This window comes from Dacryopinax primogenitus, assembly GCF_000292625.1.
Source record: "Dacryopinax primogenitus strain DJM-731 SS1 chromosome Unknown DACRYscaffold_22, whole genome shotgun sequence".
In the NCBI taxonomy this organism is placed as follows: domain Eukaryota; kingdom Fungi; phylum Basidiomycota; class Dacrymycetes; order Dacrymycetales; family Dacrymycetaceae; genus Dacryopinax; species Dacryopinax primogenitus.
The window spans coordinates 322,224-335,992 of NW_024467219.1; the positions used below are offsets into that span (position 1 = coordinate 322,224).

The following is a 13,769-nucleotide window of genomic DNA, read 5'->3' on the forward strand; positions in this document are numbered from 1 at the left end:
CGAGGCTGAAGGACATAGGGTGTAAGAGCACAGCCTTTCAGCGCCTTTGTAACCACGCTTGGCAAGCAAATCCGTTGGTGCGAAACAAGAAGAGAAGATTCATCGGGGGGCAGGGCATCGGTAGGGAAACTACGGGAGTGAGTGGGGACGTGTGAGGACAGGGTGTGCTGTTTATAGATCAAGGCGCTGAGGTGAGGCCGGATTTCCGCCGCATTCCGGTGCAGTCTGTCATCCGCAACATAAACCACCACCATCGACCCACAACAGTCTTGCTTCCAGCCAGCGACTCGCATCCGCGTCTTCTCCTATTTGCCAATCTTGCTGTGACGTGTGCTAATCAGCATATTCGAAGCTCAATCTTGAAGTCTAGGCGCCTGATTTCCTTGCCAGTGGGACACTGATCTTGATCGTTGTCCCGCAACGGAGTTCTTAGCATCACCACCTGGGGTCGCACCACCGCCCTGAACGCTGAAATCTCACAAGCGCAGACACCTCCCTGTCGAGATATATATGCGACAAACATGGCCAACGCGGGCCCCTCTCCCCCAAGCCTGCTAGCACAGACGCCCTCTAGCCGCATTTCCACTGCACCTGTTGTTGGACTAGGCCTCGCTCTTCCTGGATTGTCTGTTTTGCCTACGTCCTCGCAGTCGAGCTCTGCTGTTGGTTCGCTGTCAGGTTCAAGTTCTGACGAGTCCCTACCACAACAACAACGACACGCACGACATCCTCAACATCGACCCCCGCCTCTCTTGCTCAAGCAGGACCATCACCCTCTACGCACCGCTTCGCTTCCCCACCCCTTACAGAGCAGTCGCCAGGAGCGCCCATCTCCCCAAGACATTCCTCCACCGTCTGCCACCTCAGCCGTCACACCACACACCGCAACTTCCGCTAGCTTCAGGCATAGGAAAGCAAGCATGGATGTCGATACCTCACATCCCGACGCTCACGTAAGAGACGTTCACCAACATCGACAGCATACACCGACGGGTCGATACTCGCTCGATATGCGTCAGAAGTCCCGTTCCCGCGATCCCTCCCCTCCCCCTATATCAGCAAAGACCCCTATATCAGGCCCGTTGAGCGGCGCCGCTAGCTTTCCGCTTCTCTTGGCTCCTGCGGCGCCAGCAACACCAGGCAATGCCGCAGGAGACACCCAGGCATCTGATACCACTTCTCGATTAGAGCGTAAAACACTGTGGGCCCGAATCAAGCCTTGGAGTCTTGCGGCGCTGTGGGTGATGACCACCCTAGGCTTCCTGATCGCCATTGCGTTTTGGAAAAAGCAAGTCTTTTCCGGTATGTCTCCTTTCTTCTTCTCATGACTGGAATACGGCTCACAGGAGACAGGATTGGACCATTTGGCGACATGGCTGAGAGACCATGGCATTTTGGGATACTTCTTGCTGTATACCCTCATTTTCATTACGACCATACCCCCACTGCCGATGTACTCTACATTGATTACCCTGGTTAGTGGGATTTTCTTGGCTTTGGAAGGACGACACACTAATAGCATCACATAGGCCGGTTACTGCTTTGGAACCTGGATCGGCGCCATCATCTCCTATCTCGCTGCCTTAACTGTGCGTCCCTTTTTTCATGACCCTCGGTCGGGCAAGATTTACATCTGCTGTCTATCCATAGGGCGCGGTGGTGGTGTTTGTGGTGTCGCGGCGGTGCTTCCCCGGCGCCGTGCACAGGACGATTTCAGCAAGCCCGTCCTTTAAAAAAGTAATTCGGGCAATCGAGAAGCGCCCAAAACTCTTGTTTCTTATCCGCCTTGCACGTGAGTAGACATTTACCACCTAGAGCAAAAAGCTGATGGGTGACAGCATACCCTTATAATATGATGAACGTGTTGTTATCGTCATCACCTTATCTTACATTGTCGACTTATACCCTTGTCACCGCCCTCTCCCTCTTCAAATGCCTTATCTACACATACGTCGGCTCCGCGATCCACAGTTTCGCTGATTACCACACCTCGGCGCACAAGGGCGGCAAGCACACCACCCAGCAGCGAATTATGCACATCTGGGGCATAATCGGGGTTATCCTGTGCGTGGGTATCATGATCTACCTCACTTGGCTCGCGAGGCGCGCCGTCAATGAGGCAGACGATGAAGAGGAGGCTGGGAATATGGAGCTGGGGAGGGAGGTGAGGGACGGGGAAGCGAGAGAGGAACAGATGCCTTTCTTGACAACCGAGACTGAAAGTCCCGTGGCGTTAGAGGCAACAGAGGTGCCGTTCAGGACACAAACTCCTCTCTCACGACCGCACAATCCAACACTACAAAATGAAATCACCACCCGTCTAACAGCACAATAACGGACGAAGAGCATTGATCCCCAGATGGAGCATTTTCCGACCTGAAGGGCGGATATGGCACGAGCGGAGGACGGTGGTTGTATCCCTATCAAGAATGAATTTTAGCAATAATCGGTCTTTTTTTGTTTCTCTTCATGTTATTCACGATGCTTGCATATACGGACAATCACGGTACCCCTTTTCATATTAGGGCAATCACGTTGTCAGCTTTCATATAAGGGTTTTCGAACTTCGTGAGACCCAGTCCAATCAGACCATCTCTTCCCAGTGGATCATTGTGAGAAACGTCTACGGAAACGGGTTTCCCGAGACATGTTCGCCGACGAGTGCCCGAGTAGGCACAGTAGCCCGCTCCTGGAGCCTGGAACCGCCGTTCCACCTGCATCCCAACGCGTTGCTTGCACGCACCAGCGTTTCTTTCGTGCTGACAACACACCGACGACAAGTCAACAATCCAGCATCAGCAGGTCGCTGTTCCTGTCCTAGAATCTCCGCCGATACCCACGGTGTCCCTCCCAACCAAGGATATGGGAGGCCCCGGTGATACGGATCTTATCGCTCTATTCATATGTCACACCGGTGGCTTCCGCTCATCCCCATCCACCTTGGTTTCTTCTCCCGCTCCTGGCTGATTTCAAATCCCTGGGAGCTCTAGGAAGCACTTCTGCCCACCTTGCAGCTCTCACAACTCCTGAGAAGATGATCCCCCTTCTGCGGCTTCCTCTGTCTCATGCTCCGCGGGCTCTCACGGGAAGTAAAGTAATATATGCCGGGTACGGATCGGGCACCCGATGGTGCTGACGCCCACTAAGGGTTTGATAGAAGGTTGCGGAAAGCTTGATAGGCTAACCTATTGAAATGCACACGTGTGCCGAGAGCGACGCATTAGATCGAAGGATGGATGGAAGGTTTACACGCGGTCTGGACAAGTGGAGGGTGGTCTACCTTATATTTAGATATACATGAGTTGGACGGGCAAAAACTGCTTCAGGAAATAACCAGTGTGCCTCGCCAGAAATGAAATAGTTGCACGTGCAGACAGAATTTGGGTCATAATTGCAAGTTCATTACTACAAATCGGGGACCGATACAGCGTTTCACAAAGAAACTGGTTGCAACTTGAAGGAGATTTCCACCGAAGGCCCAAATGGGGAGGGAGTAAAGATCATTAACATGAAACGAACACACTGCAACTCACAAAACAACGGGTGAAAGGAGGCACACAATGGCACACCGGTGACATTGCAGCCCAGACGAGCACAAAAGCATCACAAGAACGAAGCAAATGGGTAAACAAAGTCCATTCACGCGTTGGCGTGATAGAAACGTTTTCGGCATACATCTATGTACGCCGGCATGCACTGCCTGGACTCCGCTGCAAAACGACCATCGAGAACAATTGGCAGAGCCAAGCAATTATCACAAGGGCAGCCGGAGACTCGGGCAAGCGACATGATGACAGTACCAGATACAACAGAGAGACCAGACCATCCATAAGAGCTGAGAGAAATGAAATCGAAATCGAGACCTTGAAGTTTTGACTTTCCGAACGCCATCCGTCCAACCAAAGCCTTTTACCGACAAGACCGCATTGCACATTGCGCGACCGAGAGACCAGTGCACGCTGGGTATCTTGACCTTGCCACTCGTGGGTGCCGAGGGTGTGGTATCCAAAATGCAGCATTTATGGGCGGATTCAGGCCGCCTCCATCCGGACCGACTCGTGCCCGTATGGCTGAGACATGCTGTCTGCTGGCGTGGGAGTGGCCATAGAGCCGCGGGACCTTGCACTCAAGGAAGAGTGTCCTGTGGAAGGACGAACCAAGTGTGGTTCGTTTCCCTGCGATACGGGGATAGAGTGCGCAAAGTCGGCCGTGGTTGGCGAAGATGCGTACGGCTCCATCTGCATACCCATAAGCCCCTTCGTCGGCTGTCCGTTCATGTCCATCGTCATCCCCCCACCAGGAGCAGTGAGCGGGCGGAGGGGATAGGCGCTATAGCCACTTGCTTGGCGCGGGCGACCGGCGCCAGGAGAAGCTCCAGCGCCGATGGAGGTGTTCGGGCGGGAGAGAGGGTGCATCGAGTGTTGTTGCGGGTTGGAGAGAGGCTGCTGGTTCGCATGGGATGAGCGGGGACGGTAGTCGTACGGCGATTGAGGGCCGTTCGGGCCTGCAGAGGCTGGGCCAGTAGACGTCACCGAGGAATGCGATTCCATGTCATAACTCATACCTGGCATGGAGCTCGCCGTACTGTACGCCGTCCCCGGACGAGTTGCCGCGGGGGACATGGCGTTGGTATAGGGCGAGTTGGAAAAGGAGCCATTAGCGTTTTGCGTCTGGATGGCGATGGGAGGAGCACCGGTGGCGGTACCTGGTCGAGAATAGCCAGCAGGATTGAGCAGGGAGGAGAGGTTGGAGTGCGGGGTACTCTGAGCGTGCCCGTTCTGTCCTTGCTGAGGGAGACTCTGACCATTCGAGCCCGCGTTAGGGAATGACGGCCAGTTAGGGTTCTGCGGCGGTTCCTGCTGCTGGTAACTTGAACCCGGGTACGAACTAGGCACCGCGCTAAAGTTACTCTGGTGACTCTGGTAGTGGGGTGAAGTGGGGTCATCGGTAGGGGAAGTGCCATAGGAAGAACCGGAGTTGTACGTAGCATTGGGGTATTGTGAGTGCATGTCTGGTTTGATCATCAGACGAGAAGTTTAAGAAGCAGATTATCTAAGGCTTACTCTGGGATTGCTGCGGATAGGCGCCGTTCCATGATGGCTGCTGTGAGCCATAACCACCTGGTCCAGCACTCAAAGGACCGTGAGAAGACATCGGACGCGTATTCACGTGCAACGAAGGCTGGGTGTATGCCCTAGCGCGGTTTTGGTGTGCGGGGTTACCCTGCATGCCCAATCCTTGGGGCATCATCCCCGTTCCTGGACGAGACGCAGTCTGTGGGTATCCGCCAGGCTGCATCCCCGGGTGAGCCCCAGGCAAGCCAGGCTGACCATGACCCGGCGGAGACATCTTCTTCCGACCCTTGGGTTTGCGGTCTTGCACGCGCCGTTTGAAATTTGTAACTGCGTCAGTTCCCCTCGATGACCTACGCAGTGTTGGGTGTGCTACATGGGAATGAGTGAGACTGAGCGGATGAGCTGTGTGATGAATTGACATACACCAAGTACTCGCGTCTGGGTCCTCAATTCCAGGGTTCAGATTCCGAAGATTGGCTTTCCGGAAGAAGCCATAGATCTTCCACCGAACCATTAGCATTTTGACTAGATGTATGCACCACAATATATGCGCATGTATTGGAGGGTAAACTCACGTTCAACTGCCGCGTAAAACTCGCGAAACGCGACTGACGGTAAACAGAGGGCAGGACGTGCAACGCGAGCATCTCGGGACGCTCCACGATGATGTGCTCTCCTGTCGCGTCCCACCGTATCATAGACTGGTACTCTGGCTTCTCCAATAAATCATATAATTTGGTTAGGAACGACGTCTGCGCCTTGGGCTGGGACTTCTTGCTCCCCCCTGGCGAGAGCGATGGGTCTCCATTCTCATCATGTTGTTGAGAGCTTGACCCACCATGCTCTCCGTCGTTGTCCTCCTCAGGGGACGAGCCAAGATCGTCGTCGCGGGGTGCGACAGGTTGCAAGGGGTACATGGATGGGGCGGGAGCGTTGACGGAGGAGGATGAGGAATGTTGTGGCGCGGATTGTTGTGAGGATGAAGAATGAGAGAAGGCCATCGAGTTTTGATAATCCATCGTCGATGATGGAGGTAAAGAAGGCGGTGAGAAGGCGTTCCGTGAGATGGTAGAAGGCTGTGAAGGGGAGGCTGACCCAAGTGAGGGAGGCGGGATGAAGAGGAGGGGGAGGAGGAGGGAATGGGGAGGGGGGGAGAGAGGAGGAGGTTCAGAAGGCTGAACCAAGGGACTGAGGAATTGGGATGTGGGCGGAGTGGGAGCAAAAAGTAGCAGATTATAAGCTCGCGAAGGAGGAGACAAGGGGGGAAGAGGGAGGAAGGAAGGGAACCAAATTGGGAACAACCGTGCGGGGGAATGGGAGAAAGAGGAGGAGGGGGAGAGTGGGCCCCCCTTGTATGTACTCTTCAACAACAGGTAAACGCGCACGCGTGAACGAAGAGAGAGAGAAAGAGGGGGCGAAATGATGACCGCATTCGATTGGTCCGGTCCCTGCTTTGGTCGGCTTCTTCCTTTGCCTTGATTGGAGAACACAACGGCAAACCGGGGGAGGGAAATCGGCGTTTGGGGGTCACACTCCATATGCGGCAATCTCAGCGACGCATCTTTGGTCTGGCCACGCGTCGAGTGGAAAACTGGGACCCCCCTCCCCGCGCCCTCCTTTGCTCCAGTGATGTGATGCAAAAACACACCTGGTCTGCCATGCAATCTCGTTCATCTTGGACTTCCCCTCAGAACCGTCAATGCCGGCACGCGAAAAGGCGAAGTCTATCTCCTCGGCGGAGAAGGTGGCTTGCCTCCGTTTGCTCCCGTCAGACCGGAGCTTCCATTTACTTCCGCTGTTTTCACACCCAGGCGCACTCGAAGGAACTGGTCCATTGATTCCATCACCTCTTCCACATTGCTCGACCCGACCACGCCGGGTTCGCAGAGGACCCCGGGAACCTCGTTGGTCACTCCCTGGGTCTCGAATTCAAAGCCCTCGCCCCATGCGGCAACTCCTATCCGGTCGTCGTAAATAGAAATCGCGGCGCCGACTCCTGCCCTCTGCCTGGCACTCCAGCAAGCACATTTCCCAAGTCCTACATTCAGTAATCCATGTTCCACGCTTTACACGCCACTGCCGGGGCATGTTACGGTCAACACATCGGTCGAGTCCGGGAGCACAAAGGAATATTCCACAAGCCCAGGCTGTGTAGATAGCACCCGAACTAGCCTCCAAAGGGCAACCAGACCATTATTGTCTTTTCTCGTTGCTAGTTCACGATGTCACTATCTCGACTGGCCATCAACGATAACATCCTTACTACGACAATGACGACCGTGCACGCCTCGCTGGCAACCTCCAAGATCTCCGGAGATACCCTTTCTCAACTGTCGAGCGCCGTAGGTAGGCAAGGCAACGGTAACAACGATAGGGATAAGCAGAGTCGTCTGATACCACTAGGTCAGTAGCAACACATCTGCCAGTCCTTCGGAGATCTAGCTCAGAGCCCAGGGCCAGGGGCGACTGGTGTACGAAATTGTAAGGTACAGGTCGATGGCGAGTGACAGCTGCTGTTCGGGACCATACAACACTAGGAATGCGAACCACAGAAGCCAAGACCGTCCGTCTTCTGCGAAGTGCAGGGCGTCCGAATTTCTCACCCAACCTTCGTGTTGCACCCCGCCTCAGTTTGTTGGACAACGACGATCGCATGTACTATTTCTCAGTCGAAAAAAGCTTTCTGTGCTCGACCGGACCTGATGACCCAGTGAGGATGGCCTGATTTTGCTTACAAGGCAATACTCATTTTCTCGGTGCATGTTGGGGCAGGAAGATGAGGCCAAATTCGGCAGGGGTTAATCATATTCGTCCCCTTTACGTACATGCACGTTTGCCATGCGAAGAATTGTGAATGAGGCTAGAGCGGTGCTATGCGATGCTGAATAGGGGAATCCTGCCTCATTGCTGTTTCCCATGTCGTGAAACCATCCAATGCACCATATAAGACATACTGGCCGGTGTCCACGGCGGGATCACACATCACGCTGGACCTCTGACCCTTTCTGCATGAGCCGCAGGCGGGGAGCAGACCCTATTTGGGTGTGTGGCAAAATAGAATGGGAAAAGGAATATTCATACTGGATCGTGCTGGGGGGTGCATCGAACGGAAAAACTAATCGCGGGATATGCGCATGATATCAGACGTTGAAAGATATTGCACTTCCGGGAATGCGGACCGTCAAGCACCCTCGAATTTCTTTCTACGGGCAGTATTCTAGGCATTGGAGCCTGGAGCGTCATACCAACTGGTTGGAGCAATGCACCAATGGTCCGAACGGTTGGGAAAATCATTGGCCCAACATACCAAGACAGTACTATGGCCGGGGATTGCCAGGTAGTTTGTTTACGTTTGGTCACATCCACATGCGAAGCATGTCATGGGACTGACTCGTTGCACGCAGGGGCGGATGAAATGACCATCGTCCAGGCGTGTGGTAGACCGGCTGAAGATTCCACAAAACTCGTTTACCGAGCAGTTCCGTGGTGTTGAGGTAGCCGACGCGCAGGGTTCCATCATCGTGTGCAAACGTAGCGCGTTGTCGCTAATCTCCGATGACAAATGAAGAGAAGCAGCCAAAAAGCCGCCAGGGGCCTGATCGGGCCTAAGAAGAAGAGACCGTGGTGTTCACATGGGAAATCCCAACAGACCGGTTATACCAAATTTCGACCTGCTGATGGATTCCATGATGCTTGTATGTTGGTAAGGGTTTGCCTTATCAGAGATGTGCATGGGATCTCCTGGTACAAATAAGTCGTGCACCGGGTAGAGGAGGCCATTGTGGATGTATTGAGTTGTGGGTCTGAGCGCAGGTCACCGCTGTAATGTTCGGCCGAGATGCCGGAATGGCAAAGAAGGAAAGGAGAAGAAGTCCCAGTAGAATTCTGAAGTGAACAACTGATGTCTCGGGGTCCTTGGGGGTTAGAGAATGGTCACCTGGGTCGCGGCCCCGGCGCAACCCGCAGCCACGCTTCCCTCAAGCGGCGTATTTGGTTCGCTTCTCTCATGATCGAAAAGGGATTAAGCGGAAGCGCTTTCAGTCGGCATGCGATGATCGGACACGGAGCGGAAACAGTGCCATCGGTTCACATCATGATTCTGGCCCAACCCTTTCCACGTGGACGTGCTTCCATTGCAAGCTTCTGTGAACCCACAAGGGACCGCGTGGCCTGCGATATGCCACATACCCCGCACACCGAGCCCTCTTCCACCCAACGACGTTGATATGATTGAGAAGTCAGTCATGGTGGTCAATTCACTTTTCATTCTGTTCAAGCTTGATGCACGCGCTGACTTCGGGCTCATCCCCTTGCACCGTTGAATAGTGTGTATCCAATTTCGCCGTCGCTTCATCTAGTTCGGCTCACTAGTTCAAGTTCCGGCCAGTTGCATCATTGAAGGGTAAAAGCTTTAAACTATTTCGCGGACATCATCCCGTAATGTCAGTTATGGGATTGAGCCACAGCGATGACCGTGAACAGACTCCGTTCGTCATTGGTTGCAATATGATGGGGTGGAATTACCAAATCCTCGTCTTCACAACTCGCACCCCCCGGCGGACCTCAGTCAAAGTCCCTGATCGGTCCTTCGGGAATCGGCCGAATGCACACACCAAACCCCTTCTTCGACATCGAGCTGGATGACTTCTGCCCCAGCTTTGCAGCAGCTTCTCCTGGCTCCCCGATGCAACCGATAAGGTTTTCTGCCAATGGAACAACGACACGCGAACTCTTCAGGGTCCCCCTGTCGACTTCTGAGCTCTCCTTTGCCAGCTTTCAGCGCGAGGCGAACCTGCCCGAGGTGTTTTTGCCATTATGCCTGCGTTGTTGTTGTTTCTGGTGACTTCTGCACCTAGATGTTCGGCAAAGGTACCGACCGACGGCACCTTCCGAAGGCCTCATCCGGCAACTCATCCTCCACACCACAGGATCGTTCCGCCCTACTGTCCCTAGAGTCACATATAAAGGCGGACACCGCGAAGCAAAATGAAGAAGTCCCAAATAAGGAACTTCCGGAAGACCCGTCCCCAAATCGCCGGGGACTCAGGAACGGAATACAACAAGCTCTGGCATCTGCACGCTCGTCTTCCTTTGTGCGTCTTGGCCCCGTTCACAACCCGGTGACGTTTACCATCCACATACCCGGACATCAACTCGAACTCTACACCGAACAGTCATGCGATCCAGTTCCCGTTGCAGGTTGTGGGTTTCATGTGCCACTGATCATCAACGGAGCCGTAAAATCGGCATTCCCGACGCAGCAGGAGCGCTACGTAAACGAAACGTTTGGGGCCGTCAGAGCGATTCCCTTGATTGGGTGGCCGAAGACTCATCATGGCTGAATATGATTATCAATTTCCTGACATTACCAATCTATCATGTCCAACCGGCCATTCTCGCACATTTTTCTGGGACAACAAAATGCCTGCTCGCCTAACATTGATCACTTGACTATTTTGATGGTCAGAGGCTCCACGGTTGAGGTCCGGCGGCCGCTTGCGGCTGCATGCTCCGCACGCTCTCCAATCTCGCGGACACCAACTCTTTCGCGACAACCACAAATTTCCCAACGAATCAAGCGGGGTGGAGGTATCTTTCGCGACCTTTCTCACTATCGTTGCGCCGGATTCTGATCGAAATCCCGAATCACCGCGGACAGCGATTCCCAGTCAAAACACAAATAAGGCTTCGCGGGTCCTTTCTCACACAACACCAAGCTTGTTATGGCATCTTCTCGTTCTGATCTGATAGTGACGCAGCCCACGGGCCAGGAACCTCCAGCTGAAAGGCGCCACAACACTACGCAACGACGCACGGTCTCGTAGCATCGCGGGAGCGGTGCCGGGTACAATGTCTATTTTCGCCCACCCAGGTTTCCCGCGGTCATGACTCGTGATGTTTTTCTGTCTTATCTTTCGCGGCACCACAGGAAGGCGCAGTGCTCGCTTGGAAGCCAGACAGCGAATGGAACAGAAGCCCGTGGGAGGCCGGGCAGCTGCCCAAATATGGTGCAAGCAAAGGAAGGCTCAATACTGGTCCGCCGGTTCTCGCGGATGTTTTCCGCCGGGTTGCATTCCTCTCCTCGTGCCTTCCTGCAAGCGTACAACTGCTAGCCTGAATGGGCCATTTCTCACGAGAGCATTGGACGAAAGCATCGAGCACAAGCAAGCGCGTGAACCTAAAAAAATCGTGAGTTGGGGTCGTTTGTTGAGACCCTCTGGAGCACCTGGACTCGCTAATTGTTCAGGAATGCCGGTCCGCCTGGGCGTGTGGGGCAACCTTTTGGCGATGCCTCCTAGTTGGTCCCAGAAAACTGGTGTGCAATTACTGCTGGAAAGAAGGACAGAAATTCTCGAAATACCGCGCTCTGGACTTCCCGTAGGCAGAACCCATCTCTCCCTCCCCTTCGATCCCTTCCAGCGTCTTGTATCTGCCAACAGCCCGAGACGATCTCCTCCTCGCATGCCCTGAAAGGGAACCCATACCCAGCGACTGACTTCCCAATCTTATCAGCTACCCATGTGCTTTCTTGCCCCTCCTATTTGACTCAGAAGCGCGACAGGATGCCAGCGTGCTGGGGCGGCTTCGGGAGAGGATCGACTGGCCGTAACTGGTGGAGCTTCTAGCGCAAGGGATGTGCGACTAACTTGGAGTCATGTGACGTTGTCGTGTCGCGTCTCTGAGGAATATTCAGCGATGTCACGAGACAGTATCAGCGCCCAGGCTGTTTCAATGTTGTTGTAGTGCGGCGCGACAGCCGCCCTCCGCCGCATGTCTCAAACTGGCGTCTTGGCGAAGTTGCCACGTGTCCTAAGCAGGCTGGACCGAGCTACTCAGCTCTTCGCAAACAGGCGCTTGGATTGACGCCCATGCACGACTTCGGGACGTCATGAATTGCTGACAACAGAAGTCTCCGTTGTCAATGAAATTCTGTTGTAGCCATCCAACCTCGTTGTCTCAATGAGGTGGTGGTCTATGTCGATTGTTAGGACAACACTTGGCTCACGGTCGCTAAGTGTACACAAGGTTCTCACTGGTGCACTATGACTGCATTAATTGGCTGTTGACAACCACCTCGTGTATGAGGCACGACAAAGTACGTCATGACCTCATTGCACTATGATTGACTATTTTTGGCGGCTTGTTATGTAACTCTAACGAAACAAAATGTGATAGCTCGTCCGTCGTCTTTGCAGCAGGCTTCAACGACAGGCAGTGGCAAGGCAATGTGTGTCGTTGCCGAAATTCGGCGTAAAGGACCCGCGCATTCACTGCTGACAGAGTTTGGCCGAAGTGCCGTCTGTAACATGTTAGGGCAAATTTCGGCCCTTCTAAGGGCCGGTGCGGGATGCGATGAATGCAAGAGATGAGAGTTCTTTGCAGAAAAAGGCGCGCTTGGCATGGAGCCGCCTGTGGATGTTTCCCCCCAGTTCGAAGAGAAAGGCAGAAAGGCAAGAAGAGGTGAGAATTTGCCGCGTGCAGCGCCATAGCCACTGGGAAGTGTGCCTGACGGTCTGCGTGGTCTTGACAGGGGGTCTTATCAACTGAAAGGACATTGACGGCACACGTTGTTCGATTGAGACGGACGGGCGGTGCTGTGCAGGGGTCTGGGGGGCTCCTTTCTTCACAAGTTTTGTATTAGGGGGTAATTGCGGTGGATGTTGTTATTGTTGACAAAGTGCGCCATTTTGTGAGGAAGGGTCGTGCGAGCTCGGGAGTGGGAGGTGGCCGATTGGAACCGGTGATGAAGGTCTGGAAGGTGTGCTGTTTAGGGCATTAATATATGAACAAGTGCGACAAGTCTAGGCAGTGACGAGAAAAAAGAGGGAGAGAAAGAAAGAAAACGAGGGGGCTCGCACGCTTGACGGGAGTGAAAAGTAAGTTGAAGGGTCCATGTTGCACTGTATCCAATCAGATCAGGCGTTGACGTCCCCTTCGTCTCCATGTCTAAGCCACTGTCTCTCTCTCCACTCGATATACATCTCACCGTTGACCTCTACCTTCACTCTCGACAGCACTGACGACAACTAGCACAAGCGCTGCCCTTCTCTCTTCATTACTCGAATCGTCGATTATTGCGCAGGTCACGCACTTCTTGCTTCAAAGCCGCACATCTTACTGTAACCATCGGCTTCATCTTCACCCCTCATCACCCTCCTCACAGAATGCGATCAACAATGACCATCACGGCACTACCGTCACCACCTCTCTCTACCTCAGAACGCATAGAGAGAGGCTGGAAATCCGTATTCAGAATTCCAGGCACCAAACGGACTCCGTCACCGGCGACCACTCCGCACACCCTGCAAATAGACACCTCAGACTACATGAGCGTGCACGGGTATGAGGAGGGTGCGTATCGCGCATCTCCAGTCGCTGCAGGCCGTAAAGACTTCCCACCAACCCCGTCAACGTCATATGCAAAGTCGGAGGAATCGTCCCAGAACCCGTCGCTCGAGTCGTCTACCTCGCATAGCGTGCTTCGAGAGAAGAAGTCGTCTTCTCAGTTAGCCACGCCTTCTCTTGGCAGCTCGACGCGTACACCTTCCCTTTCGCCAACAGGATCCTCAATACCTTCCTCAACGTCCAATTCGCGGCTATCAAACAAGGGCATTAAGCGCCAAACGTCGCGTCTTGCCCTTTCCTCCACCACACCAAGGACACCAAGATCCAATACTACCAGCATCACCGTCG

At 53.9% G+C, this 13,769-nt stretch overlaps 2 protein-coding genes across 2 annotated transcripts; one reads left to right on the forward strand and one right to left on the reverse strand.

Annotated features, from left to right (window-relative positions):
- Positions 1 to 1,010: 1,010 nt before the first annotated feature.
- Positions 1,011 to 2,335, forward strand: DACRYDRAFT_58728 (uncharacterized protein; the record flags this gene model as incomplete). The annotated part of the gene is made up of 5 exons (XM_040775514.1): positions 1,011 to 1,302; positions 1,354 to 1,475; positions 1,530 to 1,589; positions 1,651 to 1,792; positions 1,839 to 2,335. The coding sequence occupies 5 exons, from the start codon at positions 1,011 to 1,013 to the stop codon at positions 2,333 to 2,335; spliced, it is 1,113 nt and encodes a 370-aa protein (XP_040624488.1).
- A 1,049-nt stretch (positions 2,336 to 3,384) lies between these two features.
- Positions 3,385 to 6,129, reverse strand: DACRYDRAFT_24973 (uncharacterized protein). The gene is made up of 4 exons (XM_040773943.1): positions 5,651 to 6,129; positions 5,499 to 5,574; positions 5,064 to 5,444; positions 3,385 to 5,011 (listed from the first exon to the last, which is right to left on the reverse strand). Exons 1-4 carry the CDS (start codon positions 6,092 to 6,094, stop codon positions 4,032 to 4,034), a joined length of 1,881 nt encoding a protein of 626 aa, XP_040624489.1. The 5' UTR covers positions 6,095 to 6,129; the 3' UTR covers positions 3,385 to 4,031.
- Positions 6,130 to 13,769: the final 7,640 nt, after the last annotated feature.